Source organism: Acartia tonsa, chromosome 3 (genome assembly GCF_053477335.1).
Source record: "Acartia tonsa isolate MP-2025a chromosome 3, ASM5347733v1, whole genome shotgun sequence".
NCBI classification, from domain to species: domain Eukaryota; kingdom Metazoa; phylum Arthropoda; class Copepoda; order Calanoida; family Acartiidae; genus Acartia; species Acartia tonsa.
In genome coordinates, this window is record NC_137262.1 from 40218799 (window position 1) to 40241936 (window position 23138).

The 23138-nt window shown below is 30.5% G+C and overlaps 2 protein-coding genes across 2 annotated transcripts in view; both read right to left on the bottom strand.

The window, feature by feature from the left end:
• Positions 1–9441, bottom strand: part of LOC145314143 (peroxisomal N(1)-acetyl-spermine/spermidine oxidase-like) — a 31137-nt gene extending 21696 nt beyond the window's left edge. The window contains exon 1 of the mRNA XM_080153941.1: positions 9345–9441. Coding sequence (XP_080010067.1) covers positions 9345–9377 — 33 coding nt within the window. The 5' untranslated portion in view covers positions 9378–9441. The remainder of the gene's footprint in view (positions 1–9344) is intronic.
• A 23-nt stretch (positions 9442–9464) lies between these two features.
• LOC145314144 (arginyl-tRNA--protein transferase 1-like) lies at positions 9465–22843 on the bottom strand. The gene is made up of 15 exons (XM_080153942.1): positions 22542–22843; positions 22101–22195; positions 21751–21804; positions 20869–21233; positions 19233–19303; positions 18755–18838; positions 18305–18386; positions 17942–18031; positions 17679–17720; positions 17084–17159; positions 13948–14025; positions 12370–12485; positions 11284–11365; positions 10157–10278; positions 9465–9644 (listed from the first exon to the last, which is right to left on the bottom strand). The coding sequence occupies exons 1-15, from the start codon at positions 22608–22610 to the stop codon at positions 9634–9636; spliced, it is 1437 nt and encodes a 478-aa protein (XP_080010068.1). The 5' UTR covers positions 22611–22843; the 3' UTR covers positions 9465–9633.
• Positions 22844–23138: the final 295 nt, after the last annotated feature.

Below are 23138 nucleotides of genomic sequence, written 5' to 3' on the forward strand. Positions count from 1 at the left end.
GTTAATGGTTTCTTTTCACTTTAGAGTGGGTAGACTCAGTAATATAGGCATGGGTATGTATGAGTATTTATTTGATTCAAATTACTTGTTTAGTTATATTTACTTATCCATATATACCTTGGATGGAGCACATAATTAGGAAGATACATAAGGTAAACATATTATCTATAGTTGACATGTAACCATAAGGTGAACAAATCATTTACATATCCCTATATCATTGGGTTGGAACACATACTTAGGAAGATACATTAAGTTGACATATAACCATAAGGTAAACAAATCATTGTTTGCTCATCAATATATTTAGTTACTTTAGAAAGGTTTAGTGTATAATTTTCAAAGCAAATTATTTCTATATTTAGATTCAACAGATTAATAATAGACAATTAGAGTAATAAGTTCAAAACCAAAACTTTACTCAAAAGAAACATAAAATTAGGACTAAATTTTTTTTCAATTGTCATTTAGTTTAAAGCCTCATTTTTAAATATTTTTAAACATCTTGTTGGATGTTTAAAACTGGATAACAATCAGTTTATATGTTCATATTTTACTGGATCTTCAACTTTAAATTCCTTTATGACCTAGGACGTACTTGCTGATTAGTATGGCTGAAGTGAGTTTAGTGCATCATGTTCAACTTTATCAGAGCAAATATTGGAATTTCAATAAATTCTATATACTACACAACATAACATAGCTGAAATGATGGGTTTCTAGTTTCTACAACATCTAATTTTCATAAAACAGTCAATCTATACTATAAAGTTATATGGATTTTTATGTAGAGGAAGATATGTCTGAAACCACTGGACTATTTTTTGTTATGCTTTTCAAAAATTCCTCTGAATAGTAATGTAATGGTTTTGAGCTCTTTTCATACAGTGTTGTTATGCACAGGTATAATGAATTTACATAAACTGAAAGCTTAGATTAGAAAATTAATTTTTTTAACAAAAATAAATCTTTTCACTAAATAATTTGAACATTTAATTTTATCTCAGAGTATATAATAATAAAATCTTTGCACCAGTAGTGCTTAAGTCTCATTAATTGCATTCCAAATCATCATTGATTTCTTGTCCATATATGAAATTTACCTGGGTAAACTGAGTATGTTTACTTTTAATTAGCTTTGACTTTTCCAAAATAGCTGGATTCAATTTAGCTAATCCAGTGTTTACTTTAGGATGTACAAATATATGTAGTTTATACTATGAGCAACGTAAACCTAATTTATTCAGGAATAAAGGATTATATGTTTTTAAAGAAATGAATGAAAACTCAAAAAGAATCTAGACTTTATAATAGGTATGCTAGTTTCTAACATAATTATTATATATTTTCAGAAAGGTATAACTAAATTTATGTGTGTAAATTTGATTTTTTGGCAATTTCCTTAAGGGGTGGGGTTCAGTGCTTTGTAGGCCATTGATAGAAAGCACTTTGGTTCTAAAATAATTAATAGTTCAACCAGCAATATTTAAGCAATATAATATTAATGTAAATCTAAACATAAAAATAGTGATAATTAGTGAACTGTCGCCCCATACCCTTTCAAAATAAAGTATATTAACATATATATAATGTTTTTCTAACAAATGTGTATATTAGTATGTGTAGTATGGATTTTTATCCCTGACAATTTCTCTCTTCTTCCTTCCTTTCCTCTCCCTGTGTGTAGAACTAATACTAACAAAGTTTACTTTGTAAATTAAAGTGTATACCATAGTGTTGTATAATATAGAAGGTGACCTCTAGCAAACTTTACTTCATATCACATGTATTATAGGTACACATAATTTTACATTCTATTAGTTATACCAGATTATTGTATAATTGGCATAGTGTGTTTTGTAATATAGGATACTTATTACAGTATTCAATTTATTCAGAAGTATTCAGACACCTTGTTTTATTTAAAAAAAAATTACCATAGGAGCTGAAAACTATAAAGGGTAACCTCTATAAAATTTACTTTGTATGTACTGCAATAGCATGGATGGACACCCTGTAACTAGCTAAGGTGGATAGTAAACTTGTGTGCAAAATCTTAGATTTTGCTGTTGGATAACCAAAAAACCACATTATAGCAGTTTTTTTTCATAAGTCTGCCAAAAGATGTCTTTTTTTGTAAAATTGCTCAAAACTCCTTTTTTTACCCTGTGATTGTTTTGCAGCGTTTGTGGAGCTAGGACAAACTTTATGTCTCCTTTCATCTCCTCCCCACATACTATTTTTCTTACAAAATAAAGGCCAGAGAGGGGGGGGGGTTATTATATGACCACTTTCACCTCAACTGGTGTTGATAGTTGTATATTTCAGGTATAAGAGTATTACATAGTTTATAGTTTATACTGCTTGCTCAGATCAACTTAGTTGGTGCAGAACAGATGCAATATTAAAGCATAGCTTCTCTATATTTTGTTCATGGACGATTCTTATTCTATGTTTGTTTCAGCAATGTAGAACCAGAGAGGAACGCCATATTACTAGGTTACATTTGGCAAATCAAATGAGAACTAAATGTATATAAACTAGGGAAAGTAATCTTCATTCATATGGGTACATCTGCCAAATATCATAATTTGCGAAATGTAAATTGCCTATTAGTGTTGTTTATGTAAAATTTTTAAAGACAATCTCACTCCAAATCTTTATCTGATCTTATGAAAAGTATTACCACATTCTCTAAACCAATATTCATTTTTTAAATTTGTCTTTACTACCTACATTTCCTAGATTAGACAGAAAAAACTAGTTTTAAACTTTGTTCTAAAGATCCACCAAAATTTCTTGAATTCTAGATTATCACTTTCTATATATAGAATAAAAACATGATTCTTCTTTTTCTTTCAATGTCTTCACATTAGCTTTGTAAAACAGACATTGTCATCCTTGTTTACATAAACCTATGTGCATTTTACAGCAGGAAGTTTATTAAATATTTTATATGTATATATCATAAAAGGAGTATCAAATACATAATATTAAGAATAGACCTACATACAAGAATAATAAAATATCAAGATGATCCAGTAAATTTCTTTTTTTGTTGTAAAATTATGAGTTTGTTTTGTGTTACTTTAATTTAATCTGCCAGAATCCTAAATTAAATTAAGCCAAATAGTATCTACTAACTTTACTTAATAGTGTCGAAGATACTCCACAAGATTCTTATACACAAAGAGACTAACTTAAGTATATTTTTCAATTTAATGACATTTAATTATCTTTAAATGCATCCAGTCTTAAAATACTTTTTGTGATATTCAGTCGGCTGGTTGAAGGGAGATACTAATATACCTTAATTTTGTGTCACTAAATCTAATCATATATGGAGAAGACAATACCTAGTCAGTTAATTAATTTTTAAATTATTTTGAAAATTTGCTATTGGTATCTTTTTGTAGAAGACTACCTATTAAATAGAATAATTATCTGAAAACTCCCTTTACCAATTAAAAACATGAATTCCTGCATAAGAATTAAACCTGCAAAAAAAAAGATGGTTGCTAGATAAATGATGTTGGAGAGAAGGTGAAAAGTAGGAAACATTAAGTTTAATGTCCTGCCAAGTAATTGATGCTCTCTGCAGCAGGCGGGGGAGAGATTTAGTATGGGGTATCAATTTACTACACTAGATCACAAATTTAAAGGATTTGCTTTGTCTTTCTTAAAATTATTTTTTTTTGAACATTTACAAGTTTATAATTCTGCTAGTATAATATCATTTTTAAAGTAATTGTTTTCTGCCTCTTGGAGTACAATAGCATAGCGTAAAAAGAATACAATACAAAAAATAAAATATTAATTTTAACTTATTGGAAATGTGGAAGCATACTTGTTTTTTTCTCTGGTGCATTTTCGCAGTATATAAGGCTGAAACAGATTGTGTTTTTATGTATTTTAACTTAAAATGTGTGTCTCAGAAACTCAGACCACTACAAAATAAATCTGATTATAGGGGGGGGGGGGGAGAAAGAAGAACCTATCTTTCCATCCAATATATGCTATTTTTAATGCAGTATCCCTTGCATCCCTGGCATAAACAACTCTAGAGATAAATCACTGTTTTGCAACATTTGAGAATTCCATGGCCAATTCAATTTGATGCAATGTTTTTGATTTATGGAGAATATAGCAATGCTTTCATACAACAAAAAAAAACTTCAGCTCTGTTAGAACTTCGTTATTTATTTATGCTTATATGTAGTATTAGTGCACTTAGTTTTTAAAGAAATTAAATATTTTTACATTGAATTATGTTTATACAAAAAAAGATTTTTTTATCCTTTTTAACCAATTAATGTCCCTTAATTATCTTAAATAAACACATTTAATTTCTAGTAACCCTAAAATAAATTTGAATTTATTTTTAAAAGCTTTTTATATTATTATATGTATTATTTGTATCCCTTCAGTATTCTAAAGGTGTCTCCTTCATCCATGTCTGAAATGTTCCTAGCAGCTGGTGAAGTTTAAAAAATAAAGAGAGGGGTAGGTTTCTGGTAGAATCCGTAAAGGTGTGTGTTTTAAGGCTTAAAAATAGTAGTAGAACGATAATATTCACTAAATATGTGTATTCCTAATTGAAATAAACTGTAGACAAATTTTTTTAAAAAAAGTTAACATAAATTTTTATCGTTCTACTACTGTTTTTTACACATAAACTTTACGGATTTTATCAGAAACCTACCCCTCTCTTTTTTACTTTTTTGTTCTTCTAGCTTTTTTCTATTCTAGATTTTGCACACATCGAGAATACTTAATTTACCATTTAGTAAAATATTAACCTTCAAAGGATTCTGTCTATTCATGTAAAAAAGTACCCTGCGATTAAATTATAAAGAAACTCTCTACTATGCTAAAGTTAGAAAGGATATTTTGCAAGGTTTTAAAGATCTCAAAAACAACTGTAAATGAAAAGATTATCCATCAGATCTTATTAATAATCAGGACTTTAAGAGCTTCCATTATAAATACTGTATTAAAGTTACTATAATACAAAATTATCTTATGTAACTTTGAAAACTTTTGACTTTACTAATACCTTTGACAAAAAGAAATTAATGTAAGTTAGACTTAAGTAAAGTAGTTGATGCAAATAACATGTATTTTCACCCAATGAATAAACAATCTTTCTGGAAAAGGTACTTTTAAGAGAAAGAACGTGCAATCAAAGGGATTGTCAGTTTATATTGACTGCAAGGTCTGGCTAAATCTTAAATCCCAATCCCTCGTACACTCCCTTTAAAGCTTTCAACCATGATTGGCAAAAAGATTTATTCTGTACAACTGGTGCACTATACTGCACACATGCATGTTTAATGTAATATGTATAGTGTACATGCATGTAAGACACAGTTTCTCTGAATAGGAAGTGGGATTGTTTCAACAGCTATCCTTTTACATACAAAGGTTTTCGTGTTTGTTCTTTAAGAACAAAGTTATTCATTAGTAGAAAAGCTTGGAAAAGAGATCCTTAGTCAATATATTATTGAAAAAAAAGTTGGGCGCTTTTACTCTCCTTTTCAGTACCTTATTAAGCACTAAACTCGAGCCCTTATTTTTAAAAAAATTGAAAATAAGAGGATGGGGAGGGTTGTTTTTATTTTCTTTAGTTTAGATTATGTTGGTTTATATTTGGCCCCTTGTACCCCGGTGGGTTAGCGCACCGCAAAAATGGGCCCCTACAGAGGGGTTAAGCATAGGCAAAATTACCTACTCCACCTCCTCAAATTAAGGGATGGTAGTTTCAGTGCTCGATAGGCACTTTGAGTGAAAAGTCCTACAAGAAGTGACAATGGACAAAACACAATAATAATTTAAAATATTAAAAAAAAACATAAAAATGCCTAAGATTTTGTAGGCAATAACCATTATTTACAGACTTCTACTTGAAGAGAACTGTGACTAAGATAAAGTGCACTAAAATGATTATCTTTATTCTTTACACTGAGCTTTAGATAAAGATTATGCAATGCTTACTGCATACGCATTGCAAATATGGATAATTATGCTAAAACTACGTTAAACAGCAAAAATATATCCTTACTCTCCGCAAGTTATCTGTTTTGGTCAGTACATTATTTTTCAGAGGGAGGGTGAAGTGACGCCCTCCCCTCCCTATCTCATAAAAGCAAGCATTGGACTCAATAACTTCCCTGAAAACTGTCAAACGATCGGACCAGCTGTTAACGAGATTTGTAAACATAAAAACATCCTATTACTTTAGAACCTAATAGTTGCTTAACCCCTAGACTCTGGAAAATAGTTTAAAGCCATCTCTAGATAATCTTAGGCATACCTAAAAAGTAAATTAATGTTGACCATTAATTACCGAGATCTTTTGATTCAGACAAAAAAATTAATACTTCATACATCTATAATGATGTCTGTCCGTCCGTCTGTCTGTCTGTCCGTCCCTTAAAGGGCGAATATAGGTTTAATATGATATGAGCTTATATGAAAGGTGCCATTACATACTTTTAAAATAACTATGCTAAATTTAAAAATTCAAAAAAATTCTTAAGTAGATTTTACAATTTATGCATTCACTTCAAAATATGATAAATCAGATAGTCAACAAAATCGTTTTTTTTAACCATTATAAGACCTTTTTTTCACTATTTTTCTTAAATTAATTTGATAGTTATATTAGCATGTATCTTATATGATAATTTAGATGTTTATTTGTTTTAATTATATATTATTTTATTAATTTTTTAATTTCCGTCAAAATATTTTACGCAAGAGTGCCTCAAATATAGAGTCAAGCAGGGTGCCGGAGCCGTATAATTTTGATGCGGCTCTGGCTCCGGCTCCAGCTCCAGCTCCGGCTCCGGCTCCTACCTTAAAATTAATATATCAATTTTTTTTCATTATTGAATTTGATAAAATAAAATAAATGATATAAAATATTTTGCTTTTATTTGTTAAGTAACAATAGTTTTTCAGTTTATTATATGGAAATAGACCATTGCCAAATTATAATATTACTTTAAAAAATCATTTTTAGCTAGTCCGGAGCCGTTTTTTAACGAAAAATACGGCTCCGGATCCGGCTCAACCAAAAATGTTGCTGCTCCCGGCTCCAGAACACTGGCGTCAAGGGTAAATAATACGTTTTAAAATTTATTTTCTCTATGAGGATCTGTGATTAATCCCTTATGAAATATTTACCCTAATTACGATACGTAACACGAAAACAAACACACAAACATGATGCAACTTTTAGCAAAAAAATAATATTTTAATTTTGAAATATTTTTTTAATTAGTGGTTCAGCCCTTACTTTTTCAATGTACTTTTACAAAATTATTTTATGATAAATTTATTTGATCAAAAGTAAAAGTTGCAGCATCCAATGTCTGTCAAATCCTTTCCTCTTCATTATGACTATGATTGAACAGAAGCTTTATAATTCAACCCTCAGACACAGCCTTGTGTGATGCAGTGATGTTTGGATTTCTTAGGGAACTACATTGGTTACGCAAAATGACGTAATTCTTTCGACGAATTGGATCGGTTTTTGGCTAGAAACAGACTTATACAGTTAAATATGTCAATGTCTTTAAGTTCTTTATAATCTATATAATGGCACCTTTGAAATAAGCTCATATTATATCAAACCTATATTCGCCCTTTAAGATCTTGGTAACCACTGAACCGATCGGATTCTAATCTTCAGGGAATATACCCACTGAGTGAGACACCCCCAACCCCCCCCAAAAACAAAAAAAATCCCCCTCATTTTTTTGCTGAATATTTCCTTGGTCCTTTCTTTTTTGCTGAAGATTTCCTTGGTCATTTTACGAATTTTGCCAAAATATTTTGATCACCTCTTGAGGCAAAGCCCCTATAGGCTAGGGGCGAAGCCGCTAGTATACATTTAATATAGGATAGTATAGGATTAGTCTCATGTTAAAACATATTTGTTTTGAAAGAATTCGCTACAAATGGACATAATTGTCCATATTTAAAGGAATATTTCTGTCTTAAAACACACGTGTACCATAATCTTACAGCAAAAGATAAAATTCAAAGAAAATAGCTCTATAACAAGGTTAAATCGAAATACAAAGAATATCTTAATCAAGTTATTTTTAAATGCTGTACTGAGAATGACATTTTTTCAGAAATCCAAATTCGCAGTACCATTAGGTTTTGGTATCTTATTAGGCCATCCTACTCCCTAGGTTTTAAATATTCATTTTGGTTAGGGGCGCAACCCATATTATAATATATGTATTAAAAGTTTTAAGGATAAACAAAATTAAGTTTGTAACATGTTGAGTTTATGTATCATTGTTACACATTAAGGGATGTGCATGCGAACCAAACAAAAAAATTCTTATGTAAACCAGCAAGTTTTTTTAATCGAAGGATATTGCTAATCCTGAACCGATATGGTTTTCCTTTACAGTGAAGCTTCTTTTATAACCCGGGATGTTTTTAGTCTTTTTCATTTTATTAAAATAAGAAGTCGGATTATGGTTTTAGGCTATTTTTTTCTGCTATTATTAAGTTAAGTTTAAGTATCATTGTTACACATTAAGGGGTGCAGTGCATGGGAACCCAATTTTTTTTTTTTTGACAAATCACTTTAAATATTAAAATATTGATATTAAATGTGCACAGACTTAGGTTTTCTAAAAAGTAGTTTTTGAAATTAACGCACAGAACTTTTAACTATTTTTTCAGTTAAATATTTTCTGTATTTTCATTAAAAGATTGTTATTGCACTACTTGATGAAAATATTATTCTTCTGAAAGTCTACGCGTAAATGAAAATACACCCTATTACCCTCACATGCTTTCATATCATAGTGTACAACTAACATATTTAGGAAAAGTTTCATGGTTGTGTCTGTATAGAAATGTGCCTGTGTGTCCCCAATACCCCAAAAAGATGTAGGTTGGAAAAGGGGAGTTTTATTTGCGCGCAGCAAGAGAAAACTCGCAAGAAACTTTTTCACCAAGAGTTTTGATTATTATTATTAAGAGGTACATTCATTAATTTTATCACATATGGGTCCCAAACATTTTTTGTGTCTTTACTATTAAGGATTAGGACATACGTCCAGTAAAATAGACGATAGGAGTTTTTCAGGTTGCTTATAAGAAGTTCACGCTATTTATATCATCGCCAGATTAATTCAGGGTGGGAGGGAAAAACATTGGACTAAAAATTACACTGGTACTCAAAGTTTTTTATCAGGTTATCTTGTTAGTCAGCTTTATAAATTCTTTTTGCCCAAGCTTTTCGACCGATTTGAGATTGTAAGTATTGCTGATCTACTTGAGATAATAATTTTCCTTTATAATTCCATACCCACCTTATGCATGTATACCAAAGTACTTAAGCGCATTGTATTTATAGTTTAACCATTTTACACTTTTTACACATTTTATATTTTCTAACTAACCAATTCTGAAAGATTTGAGTAATTAAAAAATTATATTTAATTATCTTTATTTTGACTATCTTTAGAATAATTACTTAATATGAATACACAATGTTATTTTATAATCACAAATAAGCAATTTAATTTATTTAAAATCTTGATTTCTTAATATGTAACACAGCAAGGATTGATTTTAAATGTTGCTACTTTTTGAACGCATCTACTCGTCATCTAAAAACAAAATAAATGATTATTTTTTTTTATAAAAAAGATAATTCAAACATCGAAAAAGTCATAGGTACTATTTTTAAAAATCTTTTATACTTTTTTTTCTTTGAACAAAGCCTAATTTGTTTAAATGTTCTATTTTCCCTTTGTTTAAATCATTTTATTTAGAAATTTTTACTCGACAAGAATATTATACAGAAATATTTACCTACAAAAACAACTTCTAGAGTAGCTTTGCATGAAGTTTTTTCCATAAAAGTCTTGTCGAGCAAAGCCCCCCCCCCCTTTTTTTTAATTCAAAGGGGGGAAAGGATAGTTTTTTCGTGTATTTGTGTTTAAAGGTCAAGCAAGGTTAGGTTGAATTAGATACAGAACATCAGGATTAATTCCCCTCGCAGGGGTTAGAGAAAAAAAAATACCCCAACCCTCTTATTTCAAATTAAGGTGGAGGGCCCTATCTAGGCTCTTTAAAGGAAAAGAACCACTTAAAAAAAACTACATAGCAAATACTAAACCTGAGTCCCCTTCTTCCTCATTGACAACAACAATCATATTCTCTGCCAGACTATCACAGATATCAAAGTATCCACGCAGGTTGGCCTGACCCTTCCGGGACAGTGTCTCCATAAATCCTTCGCTGAAATAAAATAAAAATCAAGTCGGATAGTAAAAAAAATGTTTCAAGTTCATTTCTAGGCTTTGTATCCAATGGAAAGGAAGCTGATTCCAAACCTCTAGGAAAAAGTCTAAACGTTTTTAGCAATTTTTATTCCCATTTCCTTTACAAAATCTTCAGCGGCTAAGCCCCATGCTTTTAGGGAAGAGAGAGAAGTTAAATTGGTTAATACCAAACACTTCAACCTAAAACTTTATAAACTAAACCATCCCTGAACTTATGGGAAGGGTCCCTAAAGTAGAAAACTCATCGGTTCAATGGTTAGCTAGATATTAACAGTAAAAAAAACTTAAAATCAACTCAACATTTTGCAATACTTTCTTATAAAATATTATGTACTTTGCTATCCTATGCATTTTCAATATCTATTTAATGTCCATAAAATCTATTCAATATCATATGGGAAAAGCTGATAAGCTCAATATTTAATATCAAAAACTGTTTAAAAGGAGTGTAGGTATTAAAAATATAAGATAATTTTCAGATTGGAAATACATCTTTCCTTGCTAAATATCCCAAAATATACCCTGGATTAATACCAAGCTTCCCTAAAAATTTAGACAAGTCAGTAAAGCCGTTTCCGAGATCATACAAAACAGACAAACATCAACTATATTTAGTACATTATAGTCTTGTTATGACTTTTGTTATGCTTTTTAAAGCATTGCTACTATAGTCTATTGGACTTAGTTGTAGGGATCTAAAGGGATATGACAATGAACGATAAATTGATAAACATCCCAAAAGGTGATATACAAAATTAACCCTTCTGTAGATTACAATTAGTGGTTGAAACGATTGGACACCCAACTTAATGAACTAACCAATCAAAATCAATAAAAGTCCCCAAAGTTGCAAGCAAACGAATAAGAAAACGTTAATAGAAATTTTGGGGACTAGTGTAATAAACAGTCGAATATCCTTTCCCTCCCTGCTTAGTTGTTACCATTATTTTTTAAAATCTACCTGTAAAGAAGCATATCTCCTGCAAAGAATAATCTAACTCTCGACATGTTCAAGTTCTTCTTTTTTACCATCAACTCTGGCTCTGAAAATATTGATTAAAATGAAATAACATTTATAAAGGGTCATGAAGGTGTTTATTTTTTCCATCCAAATATATTTTATATGCCACTTTTCCCGGAATACCAACCTTTATAGACGTCCAAGGGGGGTAAAGTGGTGTTCCCCCCCCCCCCCTCAACTTTGAAACCCCTAATTTTAGCACCTCAAATTTCGAAAAATATATTAGATTACCCTACTCCCCCAAAAACCTTCGAAACCCCCTCACTTATCCTACCTCAAAACAAAAAATAAAAAGTTTGGACGTCCATGACCAGCCTTCCAATTTCTGGTATTTAATTCTAATTGCGATTTTTACTACTTCTAAAGAACTCTTAAGTTTATACTTATGCATGTTAAAGAATTTAATTACTCTAAATCCTACTTAAGCATTATTTGTACCTTGCTTCTAAGAATTAACATCGGACGCCATTTGAAAGTCACTAAAAGTGAAGTTAAGCATCGAACCTCTGTAATTTTTGTACATTTTTCCATATAATTTTGAAAGAAAGAAAATAAATATCGAATGCCATTTTAAGTCAAATCAATAATTTTGGTTAGTTTTGTTGTGTACCTTTTTCAAAAGTGGTAAATTTGTTGTGGTCGAAGTATGGGATGCTCTTCTCAATGGAATGCCATTTATATGAGGTGCTTTAAAAATCTTAAACACCAAACGCCATATTGATGTATTTTTTCATACAATTGTGAAAAAAGAACTATCGAAATCCATTTTAAAATCAAAGGAACAATTATTGCTGAAAGTTTTGTCGTGTACCTTTTCCAAATGTGGTAAACTTGTGCTGGTCCAAGTAGGGGATGCACTTCTCTATGGGATGCCATTTATAGGAGGTGCTTTTAAAAATTTTAAACACCAAACCCCATATCGATGTATCTTTTTCGTACATTGTTTCATACAATTGTAAAAAAAGAACTATCGAAATCCATTTTAAAATCAAAGGAACAATTTTTGCTGAAAGTTTTGTCGTGTACCTTTTTCAAAAGTGGTAAACTTGTCCTGGTCCAAGTATGGGATGCACTTCTCAATGGGATGCCATCTATATGAGGTGGGGGAACACAGCTCACTTGGGTAATACTTGCCCTTGTATCTAAAATATGCAATACTTATAATAATAAATATAAAGAATAGATCTACTCACAAAAACAAATATCAATTTTTGTTTATCATATGCATTAGAAGACAATGACAGTAAAATTAATCTACAATCCTTAATACCTCCAAACTATTATTAACTTTCTAAGGCAGAATAGAAATACTATCTATAATAAGGTAAACAAGATTAGACTCAAGCTTAAATCTTAAGCTTTTTGTAATAAAAAAAAAGCTTTACTAGGAACGAAACCGATCAATATTAAGAATTTGATAAAAAAAAATTATATAAAGAGCAATGCAGTTTATACCATTTTGTCAAAGATTAAAAAATTCTTGAAATTGTAGCATGTGTAGAAAAAATGTCGGGAAAAAGTAAAAGATAAAGATTATAAAAGACATTTGGTTATTCATGATAGATTAAGATTTCAAATAGAAAATTTAGGTAAAATCTACATTTTTATAGAATAACCTAAGACATTTATAGATGGAATTTGAAGAATAACTGTTTAGAATTAATTTTTCCGCCAATCAAAAACAACAAATGGTCTGCTTTTTATTAGATTTTCTTCCTTTTGGTAATTAATTGTACAATTAATGACAGAAATATCATGGATTGATTAATTGTTATTTTTGTTCCGAATATAAATCTTATCCCCCTGCTGTGGACAATGTTGAAAACATTCTTTTCTTCTTCAAGATTAAATATACGATCCTCTTTCTTCATCTACTCTTACCCCCCAGGGATAAAGGAGGATTAATTTACCAACAAATTATTATATGTGAACTTACAGGGATCAAAAGGGATAAGACAATGGCCGATAAATTGATGTACATCCCCAATTATGATAAACAAAACTATCCCTTATGTAGATAGAAATGAAGTGGTTGAAAAGTTTGAACACTCAACTTAATGATCCAACCAATCATAAATTACTTTAAGTCTCCAAAGTTAAGCCAACGAATTAGAAAACGCTATTATAAAACTTTGGAGAGTAGCGTATTAAACAGCCCATTGTCCTTTCTCTCTCTGGTAATTTTATGAGAAAAAATGGTTCGTAGATTAAATAAACCATTATTGAACCCTCCATCCCTAATTCTTTACAAACAGTAACATTACATATGGTGAAGCATTAGACGAAATTAGATTAGACCCATCTGAACTTTAATGTTGATTTCATTTCATAACTTTTAGGAAAAAGATTATACCTAATCAGCCTCCAACTATTCCATCAGTCAAAAATGATCAGAAATAAAAATATTTAATTTGAAATAACTTTTCTGTTAGAGACATTCAATGTGTGACGTCAAACGATCATTACAGACAGACAATCCAACAACACATACTTGTAAAATAACCATGCAACAAAAAAAAAGATTATAAACTAACTCTAATAGTTAGTGTGTAGGGAAATGAATTACGCCATAAATCTGATTACACGCCAATATCAACTTTATACCTCATTTTATGACAGGAGTGGATGTAGTAACCCATGTAGTAATACTTTCTACCCAGTGCTACACATAGTTGGATTTCTCTACAACATAGAATATATATAATATAGATAATATCTAGGTATAGTAACCATAGAATAATACTTTCTACCAAGAGCTACACATAGTTGGATCTCTCTACAACATAGAGTATATATAATTTAGATAATATCTAGGTATAGTAACCCATGTAGTAATACTTTCTACCCAGAGCTACACATAGTTGGATCTCTCTACAACATAGAATATATATAATACAGATAATATCTAGGTATAGTAACCATAGAATAATACTTTCTATCCAGAGCTACACATAGTTGGATCTCTTTACAACATAGAATTTAATAATATAGATAATATCTAGGTATAGTAACCATAGAATAATACTTTCTATCCAGAGCTACACATAGTTGGATCTCTTTACAACATAGAATTTAATAATATAGATAATATCTAGGTATAGTAACCATAGAATAATACTTTCTATCCAGAGCTACACATAGTTGTATCTCTCTACAACATAGAATATATAATTTAGATAATATCTAGGTATAGTAACCATAGAATAATACTTTCTACCCAGAGCTACACATAGTTGGATCTCTCTACAACATAGAATATATAATTTAGATAATATCAAGGTATAGTAACCATAGAATAATACTTTCTACCCAGAGCTACACATAGTTGGATCTCTCTACAACATAGAATAGATAATTTAGATAATATCTAGGTATAGTAACCATAGAATAATACTTTCTATCCAGAGCTACACATAGTTGTATCTCTCTACAACATAGAATATATAATTTAGATAATATCTAGGTATAGTAACCATAGAATAATACTTTCTACCCAGAGCTACACATAGTTGGATCTCTCTACAACATAGAATATATAATTTAGATAATATCAAGGTATAGTAACCATAGAATAATACTTTCTACCCAGAGCTACACATAGTTGGATCTCTCTACAACATAGAATAGATAATTTAGATAATATCTAGGTATAGTAACCATAAAATAATACTTTCTACTAGGGTTGGGCCGGATACTTTTTGGCCGGATACCGGATATCCGGCTGATTTCAAATGCCGGATATCCGGCAAATATCCGGTTATCCGGCCAAATTACCGGATATCCGGCCGGATAACCGGCCAAATTACCATATATTAAAGTAGCAAAAAAAAATTCTTCAGAAATCTTATATAAATTTACATAAAGATAAACATAAAGATAAAAAATGTTCATCTAGCTTCAATAATAAGAAAGTTATAGCCATTAAAAATTTTAAAAAGCAGAGATTTTTGGTGTAAAGTATAAAAAATTATACAGCCGGATATCCGGCCGGATAGTTTTAATATCCGGTATCCGGCCGGATATTGAAAATGGCCGGATATCCGGCCACACCGGATATCCGGCCCAACCCTACTTTCTACCCAGAGCTACACATAGTTGGATCTCTCTACAACATAGAATATATAATATAGAGAATATCTAGGTATAGTAACCATAGAATAATACTTTCTACCCAGTGCTACACATAGTTGGATCTCTCTACAACATAGAATATATAATATAGATGATATCTAGGTATAGTAACCATAGAATAATACTTTCTATCAAGAGCTTCACATAGTTGGATCTCTCTACAACATAGAATATATAATATAGATAATATCTAGGTATATTAACCATAGAATAATACTTTCTACCCAGTGCTACACATAGTTGGATCTCTCTACAACATAAAATATATAATATAGATGATATCTAGGTATAGTAACCATAGAATAATACTTTCTACCCAGAGCTACACATAGTTGGATCTCTCTACAACATAGAATATATAATTTAGATAATATCTAGGTATATTAACCATAGAATAATACTTTCTACCCAGTGCTACACATAGTTGGATCTCTCTACAACATAAAATATATAATATAGATGATATCTAGGTATATTAACCATAGAATAATACTTTCTACCCAGTGCTACACATAGTTGGATCTCTCTACAACATAGAATATATAATATAGATAATATCTAGGTATAGTAACCATAGAATAATAATCATATACATTAATTGAATTAAAACCTCATATATTAGTACCGCAGATACTCTGTAACTAGTGAATGTTTGTTGATCCAATGGCCTATAAGTTCATAACGAAATCTAATAGTAATGGTGCACAGAAACATCCACTTATTTTGTTGTTATTTCGCTACTCATGGACAAAACAGTCCTCTTTATGTAATGTAAAATAAACATAATACTGGCAAACATAATATAAGAATCATACATAACATAATCATAAACTATTTCCTTTGTTCCTCATTTGATATTCCATTTATATTGTTATTTTATTATCATGTCTAGCTTTAAAGCTGAGAGACAGAGATATGGCAATTGGAGATAAGTTTTTTATTCCAATTTTAAAGCAGGTCATAAATAACGTCGTATCCCGTTTCCCGCCGATTTTTTTTTGCCTTTTTTCGCCAAATTAGACAGTTCTCAATCATCTGAAATAAACCTTTTTTTCCCATAAAAATTTCCCTTATATTTTCACGTGACACTTGAAATATTTCAAATATGTCAATATTAAAAAAAATGGCAAGTGTAAAATCTTACAAGTGTCAAGTGAAAATATAAGCGAAATTTTTATGAAAAAAAAAGATTATCTCAGATGATTGAAAATTATCTATTATGGCGAGAAAAGGCAAAAAATAATTCGGCGGGAAACAGCTGTTTTCGGCGGGAGCTGTAACTCTTTTATGGGCTGAGATCATGCACGTTTTACTTTTGGTTTCAAAAAGTGGCACATCCGCCTCCCCCCTTTGAATAGAAGAATTGTCTGTTTAGGAATAGGTTTAGACATTCAGCTGAATTTATAGTTATAATAGGACGATTTCACTAGGCTTACACTCGACCGAGCCCTGGAATCTATACATTAAACTTCAGAAGCACATCATACAAGGAAAGTGAGAAAATCTAAGTTGTTTTCTATTTACAAAACTCGGAATTATGACATTAAAAGCTTTATAAAAGTTGCATTATTACTGAAATTAAATATAGGTGTCAAGATATTAAATTTACCTGATAGCAGAGTAAGTTCCCAAAGACAGAAATGAAAAGGCTGGATCGTAGTAAAAATACACAGAAGATACACAATCTAAACAATTACAAACAAAAAAGTAGAAACAAGCTGAAATATTTAAGATAAGTAGAAAAATTGAAGTTAAAATGATATCTTTGTGCTTTCACACACAATGCCTGTTGAGCACTGATAACTGCCCCCTCTCCTTCTTTTTAAAGTAAATAAAATACTGGAGAGGTGATATTTTTGGTACTATGCCTAACCCGTGCGGACTTTCTAATACTCAATGAAACCTAACCGAAAAGAAATAAACAAAAATTAACCCCTGACCCTAGTTCAAATTTATTTAGTTCAGTCGACAAGGGACTTGAAAGGGTTTGGTGGGGGGCTACTTTTCCTGGGGGGGGGGGGGGGGGAAGGAAGGTGATATTTTTGGGCTGGGTCAACTTACCCTACCCAAAATAATTTTTAAGATCTTATCTAAGAATACCAAATTTACATAGTATACAGGGAAAATTGGTAGGTCCATTAGTTAAGAGAGAATTTATTTTACAAAAGGCTGTCTTTTAAAATCTTTAAAAAAGTTTAATATACCTGGTAAAACATCTAACACAGCTACTGCTATAATCTTTCCATCTAAATATAAACATGGTAATTTAGTACTTTAGGCAAAATTTGATTCAAGTTTAGAATCAAATTCCACTACTTGCTTCAAGTAAGGGCTTTAATTGTATGTGTTATTAAGTGGTCTTTTGGAATCCCAATTAAATTAGATCATGGACAAATCCGGAATCCAACATACAACTTAAATTGTAAAGAAAAGAAATTAATATTTCTCTTCTGTATAAATAGTTTACCTAAAATATAATGTTGATGGAAAGCACCCAGTATAACACTGTTACTTCCGCCACTTGACTGGTACTTCAGTGGGGAATTGCACAAAAATCCTGAACAAAAAGTTTTACTGCCAAATTAATATGATAATCAAATATTTTTAGTAGTAGGTTATTCAAAAAAACACTGTTATTTACTCAAATATTTCAACAGATATTTTTATAGAAAAAGTAGAAAATAGTAATACACCTTCTCTGGACCTATGAGAAGCTTCACTACAAAGGGAGAACCATACGGGATTCAGCGGTTAACTAGATCCTTCGGTACACCAGACAGACAGACATCTTGTTACTTTTATAATATAGGTATTAATTATTAAAACTTACTTTTAAACGTCCTTTCATCACAATCCCCTTCAGGATCGTTGTGGATTTTCATCTGGTATTTCTTATATACTTCAAATGATTCCTTAAGGTATTAATATATTTTAGGTAGTAGTTTTCAAAAATGGTATATTTTTAATACTTGGATGCGAAGCTACTCTAAATATTGGTTGTTACATGCTCATGGCGAAAAAATTTGAAAAGTGGAACTAAAACGACAATGGAAAAAACCATACATCATACAAAAAAAAAGTGAAGTAAAAAACCGTAAATAAAAGAGAGAAAAAGTTCATTAAACAGCAAAGAAATTAGCAAAACATATTTCAATTTTGCCAAAGTAACTTCACGATTCTGCAATGAGAAATTTTGAGATGTTAGTTTTATATTCTAGATATACCTAGGACTTTGGCACATTTAGACAATTTCTTTTTATAAATAATAGTTTTTTTCTACCTGAAAATAATGTTGAAATTGAGCATCTTGTTGGTCAGCCTTTATTAATCTTAGTTCTAGCTTGTGTTTAAATTCATCTCCTCCCTAAAAAAAGTAATGTTAAACATTGGAATAATGACAGTTTTAATAGGTACAAAGTTTAGTAAAATGTACAATTCTGAATCTAGAACAATAAATGTACAAGTATAGATGTTTTTGTAATCCAGACAGCAACATGTAACATGGCCCAAGTGATTCAGACCCTTTTCGACTGCTAGCAAGTTTAATTCTGTTCTTTTGTATGGACTGTAATAAAATTTCCGGCTCTATTAGCTGGTTTCAAAAAGACATTACAGAATCGGGACAAGAACCCCATCCTGTTGGTAGAGTTACATATAGCTCATGCCCCCTTCTCTATTCTTTACTTTAATTCTAAAACACTATTGTTGCTTCAATACAAAATTTACTCTGCAGATTTTAAGATTACATAACATAATACCTGGGAAACTGAGGCATTAAGCAAGTCTGTGGCTGTTTGTAAACTTGGTAGTAAATCTGATAGTCCCTTCTCTAAAATTATAATAAGGGGGGGTTTTTTAATGCAACCATCTCGTAATCAATGATTAAATGGCACTTAGAATTCGAATTTCGATCTGAAATTGTGCATGAATAATCCTTGGTAGGTCTATTTTCCCTAAATCGAACAAAAAGTTGGAAAAGTAACGGCTGGCGGCTTAGCCGTTTAGCCGTTTTTTGCCTATTTTCAGGGCAAATTCATCATTAATTACGTAGAAATCAACTTTTTAAAACATATTTTTGGTTTAATTCATGTTAAATGATAGCAATAACAGTTTTTTAAATTTCTAGTACCAATAGCAACCGGCTAGAACCGTTTGATAAGGTTTTAGAGCGAGATAAAGTATTATGTGGAGATAGGTTTCGTGACTAATATGCTCTTAAGATAGCAAAAAAATGGGAAAACAGCTAAGCCGCCAGCCGTTAGCCATTACTTTTCCAACTTTTTGTTCGATTTAGGGAAAAAAGACCTACCAAGGATTATTCATGCACAATTTCAGATCGAAATTCGAATTCTAAGTGCCATTTAATCATTGATTACGAGATGGTTGCATTAAAAAACCCCCCCTTAAGTAAATCTGTGGCTGTTTGTAAATCAAGGAAATCTATGGCTGTTTGTAAACCAAGTAAATCTGATAGTTCCTTCTCTGAAATTATAATAATAATAAAGTAAATCTGTGGCTGCTTGTAAACTAGGGAGTAAATCTGATAGTCCCTTCTCTGAAATTAAAATAATAATTAAGTAAATCTGTGGCTGTTTGTAAACCAAATCTGATAGTTCCTTCTCTGAAATTATAATATTAATAAAGTAAATCTGTGGCTGTTTGTAAACTAGGAAGTAAATCTGATAGTCCCTTCTCTAAAATTATAATAATTAAGTAAATCTATGGCTGTTTGTAAACTAGAAAGTAAATCTGATAGTCCCTTCTCTAAAATTATAATAATTAAGTAAATCTGTGGCTGTTTGTAAACTAGAAAGTAAATCTGATAGTCTCTTTTCTAAAATTAGAATAATGATTAAGTAAATCTGTGGCTGTTTGTAAACTAGGAATCAAATCTGAAACAACCTTCTCTAAAATTACATTGTCAAAACTTCAGAATAATAAATGGATTCCACTTTTTTTGTTTACAAAGAAAGGGACATATTATTTGAAGAAAAAGAAAATATTTGCTGCCGCAAAAAAGCTACAATAAATATTTAAAATTTATCCGGATCTATTAATCTGTTTTTAAAAAGACAATTATGTCGGTTTAATAGCATATTAAAGATGTAAAACACCAGAAGTTTGAGGTTTAGTCGGACTTTCTGGCATTGTCCTATCCCTATCATTTCCATATTTTAAAAAATTTAATAGAATACCTATTGATTTTAAGTGTGTAATCTTAAAATTTTTCTTCAAAAATATTTGTCCCCGTCTATTTTCTTTTTCCATTTTAAGATTGAAGAATGTTTGAAATATGCATTCTGAATTTGATGCAAAAAATCTAAAATCTTAATCAAGATATATGAATTTTTAAAATGGGAAAGAGTTCATAAAAATAATACCTACTAATATTACCTTTATTTTTAGGTTCTGTCAGCTTTTTACAATCTTTAGAAAATCCTTTTTTCTCCAGTCTTCTTTCAAGGCGGCGGATTTTAGCTTTCTTGAGACCAAGTATCTTTCTATCCATATCAACGTCACCTGAAAGATCTGTGTCCTTCTTATTGTTTTTATCACAGTTTGATTGACTAGATTTTGATGTTTCTCCAGTTTTAGTTGGGTTAGTGTCAGCTTTTTCGTCCTTGTTATCTTCTTTAGGAGTATCATTGGAATTTGGTTCTTCATCCCCAAACTTTTTAGAGCCTCGCAGTAAAAAGTTCCTCACTTTTTTGGCCACTTTCTTTTGGGATTTGGTTGGTTGAAATCTACTAGCCTCACATCTTTTGTATGACATCCATTAATTAAATGAAAGTAAATTTTTAGAAATTAAATACCTAAGTATTTCTGTTTTACAAATCAGTAAGGTTTTTTGTTTGTCCGTTAGTATTCTCTCTCATTAGTGAACAGATTGTTAAAATTCTTCACATTTATTTCAATTAAAGACTTAGGATGGTTTTAAACCATTTTTTGCCCTTCCACCCATCTACGGATATAAAGCACTTAGAGGCTAGGGACGCAACCTCTAATTAAACAATAAAACTTGGATACAAAGTTTTATATTAATGCAAAAATCTTTTATTGCTGCTCTTCTTATGGATATAATTGAACTTGTGAAATGTTGGCATTAAAAAACAAATATTTGTTATTGATAAATATTTAAAGAAATAAACAACAGAGCAATTTTGCTCTAAAGCAACATTATGTTTTCCAAAACAATAGAAACGTAACTCTTTTTGCTGGCTAGCCTAATATTTGTGTGCAGCAAAAAGTGTTTGTTTTGATGATTAATGAATTTTCCTAATTGTGTAGAGTGGGCAACATGTTTTGTCCATAATAGGCTTGTACACATATCTACAAATATAATAAGTATTACAAGTTTAAAAGTAATTTTTTTACAAAATACCAAGGATAACTGAACTTAATCTGAATAAGTTAGAAAAAAATAAATACCTATTGATTTGTGAATTTTGCAGAAACATAAATAAACATTTAAAAATGTATTTTCTTGCTGTTTTCAGGATAGGTTAGGTTAATTAAGGATTAGGAGAGCGCTATTGGACATTAAAAACATTTTATTTATCAAAATGCAATGACAATTTAAATCAAAAACCAAAACTATCTCTATTTCTAGAAAATAAGTATTTTACCTTCCACTTCTTCTCCATCCTTTATCAATAAGCTGTTGATATACTCCTACAGACATATAGTGTGCCCACATACCATCAGATAAACTACCCTCCTCCTTAATATAATTATATGTTGATATACTCCTACAGACATATAGTGTGCCCACATACCATCAGATAAACTACCCTCCTCCTTAATATAATTATATGTTGATATACCCCTACAGACATATAGTGTGCCCACATACCATCAGATAAACTACCCTCCTCCTTAATATAATTATATATAGATATACTCCTACAGACATATAGTGTGCCCACATACCATCAGATAAACTACCCTCCTCCTTAATATAATTATATGCTCCTACAGATGGGGATAAATGCCTCTTCCACAATTCACAATAAAGACAACCAACTATTGAAAGTATATGGCTAGACTTTGTACAAAAATATTTCTACCTTACAATAACCACAGCTGTATGGTTTATCAGAAGGAAGAAAAGAAACCAAGGTTATGGGTTCAGACATTTTTAGATCTATAATATATTACTTAAATTGGCACTTATGGTAATACTAATATAATTTAAACGTATTCATCACAGCATTTTGTTCATGATATTTAATTTGATAGATTCATCACAATAAAATTCTTCTATTTTAATACCACAAAATCCATATTAATCATTCTTATAACAGGTTTTCTTAAAAAATTAAATCTAATACAAAGTCTCGATATTACAGGGAGGGAGAAGAAAATGTAGGTTATAATAAACCCAGAACCACTTCATTATGCAATCTACATTTTCCTGGATATTTTGTCTACGGTAGTCCATAAGTGTACAGCTTTACAGTACATTGTTTCTATTTGTTAAAGCAACACGTTTGATAAAAGAAAAAGATTCTTTTTACATTAAAATGCTTATATTTCAATCAAAATCTATATTTTTGGTATTTTTTACCGATCCACTTCATTATGCAAATCAAAAGAAAATCAATGGGAAAACGTTTGTTTTGCACTTTTCTCCACTTTTAAAAAATGATTCTGATAAAATAACA

What these genes read in the sequence shown, in the direction of transcription:
- LOC145314144 (XM_080153942.1), bottom strand. Translation starts at nt 22,610, where the DNA reads ATGTCTGAACCCATAACCTTGGTTTCTTTTCTTCCTTCTGATAAACCA. An exon ending in GGATGGAGAAGAAGTGGAAG is followed by an intron (nt 21,805 to 22,100) that starts GTAAAATACTTA and finishes TTATATTTGTAG; the next exon opens with ATATGTGTACAAGCCTATTA. An exon ending in AATTTCAACATTATTTTCAG is followed by an intron (nt 18,387 to 18,754) that starts GTAGAAAAAAAC and finishes TAATACCTTAAG; the next exon opens with GAATCATTTGAAGTATATAA.